We start from the raw sequence: 7,467 nt of genomic DNA, 5'->3' as shown, positions 1-7,467 counted from the left end.
TCACTTTTCTGTTGTTATTATAAAACACTATGACTAAGGCAACTTCAGAAAGAAAGTGTTCATTTGTCTTCTGGTCCCAGAGGTACAAAAATCCATTAAAATGCTAAGGCATGGCAGCAAGCAGCCGGCCTGTCTACTGGGACAGGAAGCCACTCCTCAACCACAACCTCGAGGTAGGCAGAGTGAACTGGAACTGGCACAAAGCTCTAAACTCTCAGAGCCTTCCTCCAGTGAAAGTGTTTTCTCCAGCAAGGCTGTGCCTCCTAAGCTTCCCAAACAGTGCCACCATTTGAGACCAGGCATTCCGAAGCATGAGTCTATAAGGGACTTATGGGTCTATAGGGTCTTATTCACCCACCACAGCCACTAAGAAGCTAGGGATAACACAGTCCACCAGCCAATAAGGGTACCCATGCCTTCCTCCACTGGCGTTATCAGAATTGCAAAGCAGGAGTAAAAATCATGACTACATCAAGGGAATGACATTTAAAAGGGCTCATCTGCAAATTCCACAGTCCTGTGTAGTTATCCGATGTCACAAAATATCCGTGAAGCCTGTTTCTTCAGCCTGCAGGAGGTACAGGTTGACTGAATCGAGCCCTTATCCTCAGGGGATCCCTGCTTAGAAAGAAGTTCATTTTTCTCCTTGGCATCAGGAAAAAAAGGCAAGGAGGCCAGGGGAAAGGGCCCATGGCCTGCACAGCATCCAAGTTCCTCACACTTAGCCCTCCCTTGGGAGGTATCTGATCTCCTAAACCCAGCCATCAGCTCAGAGCTCGCCCAGAATGCCTGACCCAGGGCTCTAGGGACAGACCTACAGCATGATTTACAAATCTTCAAAACAAGCAAGGGAATCTCACAACCAGCACAGTGTCCTGAGTAAGCAAGGGAAGCCATGCTGGTAGGTTGCCCAAGACTCAGGAAGGAAAATTACTGTCCGTCCTGTGTGCCCCGTGTGACTTACTTCATTGTTCTGATGGCCTTGCAGCCAGGCCTCTACCTCTCAAGCTCCTTCTTGCTTCACGTCCCTTTTCCTGTGAGAAGAGATGAAGCCAGGAAAGGCTGGATGGCTTCCTGTCCATCTGTGATTCAGGAGGAAGGGCTTAGCCACAAACCAGGTGAGTACTATTGCCTTGGAGAAGAACATGTAGAGACAGGTCCCAGATAGATCCACCCCAGGGTTTTCAAAGAAGGCAACTCCTTCAGCATGTATTGTAAGACCTTCCAAGTCCAGAAAGAAGCCAGCTGCTTCCATATTGATCAGCTGACTCAGCAGGCTCCCCGTTAATAAACCAGAGGCTTCACTACAAGATGACCCACAGGGACAGCACAGGACTTGTCATCGGGCTGAAACTTGTGACTCTTCTGTTTACCCTAAGTCCGGAACTTCTGTTCCTGGGAGCTGGATTGAAGCTGAGGGAGAATGGCTATGATGGATTGCTTGTTGCCATCAATCCCCGGGTACCCGAGGATCTGAAGCTGATTACAAACATTAAGGTAAGTGGCAATTATGCTGTCAATAGCCGATAGTCAATTAATCGGCCGATTAATTCAGACCTGTTGCCATCGTTCTGAAGCTAACCCCACCAGGTTTGAACTGGAGCAGTACAGAGAGCATTTCCTAAGGACAGTGCTAACAACATGGTTATGGGCATGCTGGCTACATCACATAGCTATATGTGGGTAGCCTGCACTCAGAGCCTTTGTCCATCTTTCTATTCATTAGCATCCGTTGCCTTGGGGGTTCAATTGTTGTTTTCCTATGTGACCGTTCTCTGGAGAACATCTTAGAGAAGTAAAAGTGGACCGTGGAAAAGAAAGCCAGATGTTTGAGTGATGGGGCGGGGGGGGGGGGAAGCCTCTTAAAACCACCCTGTGGCATCCCATTTCAAAGCTGGTGATTCTCAAGGGAGAACATCAATGCAGGCTGCCACAGAGAAAAATTCTCTCCGCTCTCCCAGGATCTCTAGGATTGTTGATGTGTTCCACTGTGGCATGGCAAGGGAGGACCGTCACCTACGATCCTGTTCTGTGGGATCGCCTAAAGTGAAAATAATGTTTTCAAAAGGCGCAGGCCTGAACGTGCTCAAGAGGTGTGACTTAAAGCGGTGTTCCGAAACTTGGGGAGATCATGAGTGCAAGTCCTAACATGTAATCAGTGTGCTAAAATATCTTTCAGGTAGCCAGTCAATGTCTTTTCCAAAAACGTTTGTTCCTGTGTTTTTGCGGGCTCATTCAAAGCCTGTTTACCTGATTTTCACCGTTGCTTCTGTGGCAACAGGAAAACAAGGATTTTCCATCAGACGGCTTCCCCTCTGTTTACATCTGTTTACATCTGATGGCTTCCCTTCTGTTTGGTTATAGGAAATGATAACTGAAGCTTCCTTTTACCTGTTCAATGCGACCAAGAGAAGGGTGTTTTTCAGAAATATACAGATTTTAGTACCTGCCACTTGGACGGCTCATAATTACAGTAGAGTAAGACAAGAATCCTATGACAAGGTAAGGACTTAGGATTCTATTAAAAGAGTTTAATTCAACTTGAGGGTGAGAAACTTTCCAAATATACTCTGTCCTTGATACTGGCACAGTGACATGCTATACTGTAAAGAGCATTACTGACAAAGCCCATGGGCATTATCTCATAGACCTTCATTCATGATTATGCGTCAAGAGAAAGGCAAGGAAGAAAAACAGAAACATAATAAATAGCTGTGACTTGTTCAGTCACACATCAAGTCAGATGTCATTGCTGATTCTACTTCTCTTGGGGTCTCTGTTCTATATTGCACAAGTTCCTGGCTCAGTTTTTAGTGGAGGAACAAGAGTCCATTTTACCCCAGTAAGGGTGAGCAGGGACCTGAAGAATCCAATTCTGTTGATCTCCATTTTCATCGTGTCCTGAATAGACACATCCATGCTCAGAGAGCCATCCATACGTGTAAAAACGCAACTGTCTTCTCATGACATGGTATAAATCAGCAGACTTTGCCCTTAACTAAGGTGATGCAAAGGAGAAAGGAGAGAATGGAGAAGGAAAAGAAAAGGTTGTGAGTGGCTCCATTTTCTTTTCTAACCACAAAATAACTTAACCTTAAAGAACACTAATAAACTGCAGATGATCTATAAACGCTAACTCACTTTGAAAATTACTATGAATTAGAGCCCACTGTATATATGAGAAGAGCTATCTGTCACTTGGCATAAAATTTCCTCAGATTGTTTTAATTCTGACCTTTCCCTTGAAGATTCTTTCAGAAATTGAATGGCTTAGCAATGTAGAATGTAGGCCAAAGGCATGAAGATGTCCAGGAGCATCTGACAGAGTTTGACATGGAGATAAGTAGGGGGCGGGAACAAACTGAGGAACCCCTAGTGTTCACTAAACTCCTACTGAGGACCTTTCACTGAGGCATTTCTACATCTATTATCTAATTCCTATGCAGTCTCAAGATAGTTGTTATCACAAACCAAGAATTCACTTACATGAATACCTCACACAAGGCAAGGGCTCTGTTCCCTGTAAATAAGTAACAATTAAGCCGGGCGGTGGTGGTGCACACCTTTAATCCCAGCACTTGGGAGGCAGAGGCAGGCGGATTTCTGAGTTCAAGGCCAGCCTGGTCTACAAAGTGAGTTCCAGGACAGNGGTCTACAAAGTGAGTTCCAGGACAGCCAGGGCTATACAGAGAAACCCTGTCTCGAAAAACCAAAAAAAAAAAAAAAAAAAAAAAAAAAAAGTAGCAATTATTGATCCACAATTTGAATGTCCATTTAATGTCAAAATCCATACTGTTGGCACCACACTGTGTAGTCTGTATAAAGATTACATTAATGAACTTGTCCTTCAGTACACTGAAGAAGTCTTAGAGACAACACAGGACAAAACCAGGTTGTCAATGGCAGTGCCTTGATCTTATGAGAGTTCTAAGTACAACGTGTACGATGTGATCGTATGTTTGCATACCATTTCCATTAACCTCATAATGTCAATTACACAAACATTTGGTGGATGAGCCTCTACAGAGAGACATTGCTGGTTATGGCCAAGGCGGGGCCATGCAAGCCCTTTGTACATCCCACCTTGCAATGCTCCTAGCTTCCAACAAATATATGCTAGTTATTATGAAAGCTACTTGTGCTCACTAGAAAGGAATTCTCAAATGTAGAAATATTAGAAAATAGAAATGAAAATATATTCCCTCAGTGGCACACAAGACATACAGTGCTTGTAATCTATATAATTATGTCAAGTTTACCTACTTTTTTTATTTATCTATTTTTAGTTTTTAGGACAGGATTTTACTATGTGGCTATAGTGGTCCTGGAACTTTCTATTTAGGCTGGGCCAGTCTCAAAGTCTTAATCCTCCTGTTTCAGCTTCCTAAGTACTAGGCTTGCCAAAGTGTGCCACCACACCTGGCTCCCTGCCCCTTTCTTCATTGAGCATCATCCTTACTTTCTGAGGGCTGCTTTGTGACAGCTGTCCCCCTTTCTACAACGAGAGGAACAATAGTGTGCACAAAGTTCTGCTGCCTTGATATCTAGATGAATAAGACTTACGTGAGTTTTGAATGTAAGATGCTGCGTTTTAACAGTAGTAATTGAAACGGCCAGGGCACAAAACAAAACATAACTCACTTAGAATGATACCTTGCTCTTACTAGTTATGGAAATGAAAGACAGTCCTTTCGCTTGTACTGACACAGTAACATGCAGACAGAGTGGCCCTGGGTCTTTTCTGTGCAGTCCTGGAGGGTATGTAAATACTATTAAATCCTCTTGACTTCACAACTCTTTATAATGTTATGATATCATAACTTTACAGTATTGATGTCTGAGAATATGGGAGGGGAATAAAGGAAGGGAAGAAGTTCCATGCAGACTGGATAAACTTTTTAAAAAGCTTTCTAAGAGTGCCAAAGAATTTAGTCAGTATTTAGTTATGAGAATATCCGAACTCTTAACTACCAGGCATCCTTTAGTTTTTAATCTGCTTTTAAATCATGCATACATGCCTACAGTAAAATTACAGTTTAAATTTCCTTAAGATGCATTTGTTTTCATTTAGGCAAATGTCATAGTGGCTGAGCAGAGTGAGGAGCACGGAGATGATCCCTACACCCTGCAGCACAGAGGGTGTGGGCAAGAGGGGAAATACATCCACTTCACCCCCAGCTTCCTACTCAACGATGAGTTAGCCGCAGGATATGGCGCTCGAGGTAAGTTCAGCACATACTCGAAGGTACCAGAGTTTGTGCTCGGTGCAGAAGAGACCTCCAAAACCTGCAACCTGTCAAGGACTTTCCATTTTAGGGAGAAGAGATCAGGCGTCCATGGAACGGGAGGGACAGCATGAGCCGGGAAGACCACAGACCAGATTAGGTATAGAGTAGTGCTCTGGGAATTCAGTGAAGACAGCCAAGTCAAGGGTAGTCAGCACATGTCTCACAAAGGAGAGGGTTAACACTGTTTTCATTAATGGAAAGAAGAGAGGGCGTGGGTGTGTGTGTGTGTGAAAATGCAGAGGAACCCATGGCTTTGAGGGAAGCCTTTGACGCACTGTCAGGGCAGAGCTTGGGTACGGAGGGAAATGCCAGCGTGCACCCCGCAGGCAGGTGGTGTGAGCTGCCTGGGCTATCCACACTATGAAGTCCCCACTGAAGACTCATGCATACGGGAACAAAGGCACCACACAGCTTTCAGGAGATGTATCTGTGAGGGAATTCTGGACGTGGGGAGATACATGGGAACGCTATATGGATGTGCTCGGGAGGAGTGAATGGAGAAGGTAAAGAGAGAAGGGACCAGAGCTGGAACACAAGCAACACAGACTGCCCACGCCTAGATGCTCTGCTGGATCTCACTGATAATGTTTCCTTATGAACTCCTAGTGGCCTGAGCGGTGAGTGGCCCAGAGTGTAGGAGTTCTGAATGGTTGGCTGCAGAGTAAAAGTCAAGAGGTGTGTGCAGACGGCATTAAGAACAAGAAAGGCATTGGGAAATAGGGTGGACCGTGGAAAGGGGAAGCCACAGCTGGATTCGGCAGGAAGATGGCTCGGAGCAGCGGACTGAATACAGAGCGTCTGGCTGTGGTCAGATACGGGCGTCTGGAACTCAGGAGAAAGGTTATGATGACCAGCCTGCAGATTGGCAGGCTGTGTGTGAGCTATGAGGAGACATGAATGAGGACAGGTCAGCCAGCCCAGGGCTAGCTCTAATCTGCAATTTTAATTTTGGTTCAATTTTAAATAGAACCTTTCAAATAGCTTTATTCTTTTATGAAATTTAAAACTAGGTAGGTTTTGTATCCCTTCTTAGCAAGTAGAAGTAAAAACAGCCATAGGAGGCTGGGTCTGGCATAGCCTTGGTGGGGACAGAAAAAAAGCTTTTAAAAATTGGCTTTTCCTCCCTTCTGGGCGATAACTCTGAGGTGTGCTGCTCTCTGGATCTGCAGAGGATTCCATCAGTGCCTCTAGATCCAGTCAGTTGGCACAGACATTCTCTTAATACTGTCAGCGGCGGCTGCTCCCTCCCAAGTTGCAAGCACAAGTCACTACAGCAAGCAGTCCCTGAGTTACAGAATGTAAACTAACTCAGAAGAAAAGGGAACCTGTGCTTTGTTTTGGGAAGGGTGTTGACAAGGAAACCTTCCAAGAGATTAACTAACTTCTGAGCCGAACTGGGAAGGAATTCTAAGATTAGAGAGGACAAAATAAACCTGTGGAGGGTTTGATGGTAAGAATGAGAGTTTCCCAGAAGCAGAAGGGTTAGACAATGGGATAAAGGAGAAGAGAGCCTGGAAGCTGGAGAAGGAGGGGGTCCTGTGATCGCTGGCCCTCCCTTCTTCCCGGGTTCTTAGGTCTCAGTAATTGCTGTAGACTGGGAAATGGCCTGCAAGAGAGCAAGCAAGCTTGGCCACAGCTGAACTTAGGAAAGCTTTAGTTGATGGCAAGAATACACTTCTTCCCTTCGACACTAAGTCCTGAACCTACTGAGCTGCATGAAGCTAAGTAAGAACTCGTTAGACAGCTTCAGCGAGGGAGAGAATGTGGTATTCCCTGCCACTTCTGTCGAGTGGATGGCGTCTAACCAGTTTGGGAGCAAATGTTTTTCCTGTTCCTGTCTCTGATGGTAGGGGATGAGGTAGGAGGGGATGGGGAGAGAAGTGACCCAAACTTCAACTCCTCGGAAGCAGAGTGTGATGGAGTGATACTACGTCTTTACTGACCAGCAAGGCCTGTTGCTGAGATTTTAGGCACTCAAAAAGCTGAAACCCTCTCTTCTCCAGGCAGAGTGTTTGTCCACGAGTGGGCCCATCTCCGCTGGGGTGTGTTTGATGAATATAACAACGACAAACCGTTCTACGTCAATGGACGGAATGAGATTCAAGTCACCAGGTCAGTGGTTTCTCTCCTATTTAAAATAACTATTGATTGGGTATATTGAATATTTTAAAAACTAGAA

The 7,467-nt window shown here is 45.0% G+C and overlaps 1 protein-coding gene across 2 annotated transcripts in view; it reads left to right on the top strand.

The window, feature by feature from the left end:
• Positions 1–1,177: 1,177 nt before the first annotated feature.
• Clca2 (chloride channel accessory 2) overlaps positions 1,178–7,467 on the top strand; it is a 26,518-nt gene continuing 20,228 nt past the window's right edge. The window contains exons 1-4 of one of the 2 annotated variants that reach the window (XM_021196850.1): positions 1,178–1,497; positions 2,365–2,502; positions 5,072–5,222; positions 7,292–7,400. In XM_021196850.1, the coding sequence (XP_021052509.1) occupies positions 1,312–1,497; positions 2,365–2,502; positions 5,072–5,222; positions 7,292–7,400 (584 nt within the window). In that variant the 5' untranslated portion in view covers positions 1,178–1,311. The remainder of the gene's footprint in view (positions 1,498–2,364; positions 2,503–5,071; positions 5,223–7,291; positions 7,401–7,467) is intronic. The other variant, XM_021196849.1, reaches the window with a different exon arrangement.

The sequence above is a fragment of the Mus pahari genome, chromosome 4, assembly GCF_900095145.1.
Source record: "Mus pahari chromosome 4, PAHARI_EIJ_v1.1, whole genome shotgun sequence".
NCBI lineage: Eukaryota > Metazoa > Chordata > Mammalia > Rodentia > Muridae > Mus > Mus pahari.
Note: the sequence above shows the minus strand (reverse complement) of the source record. Positions and strands in the feature narration are given on the sequence as shown.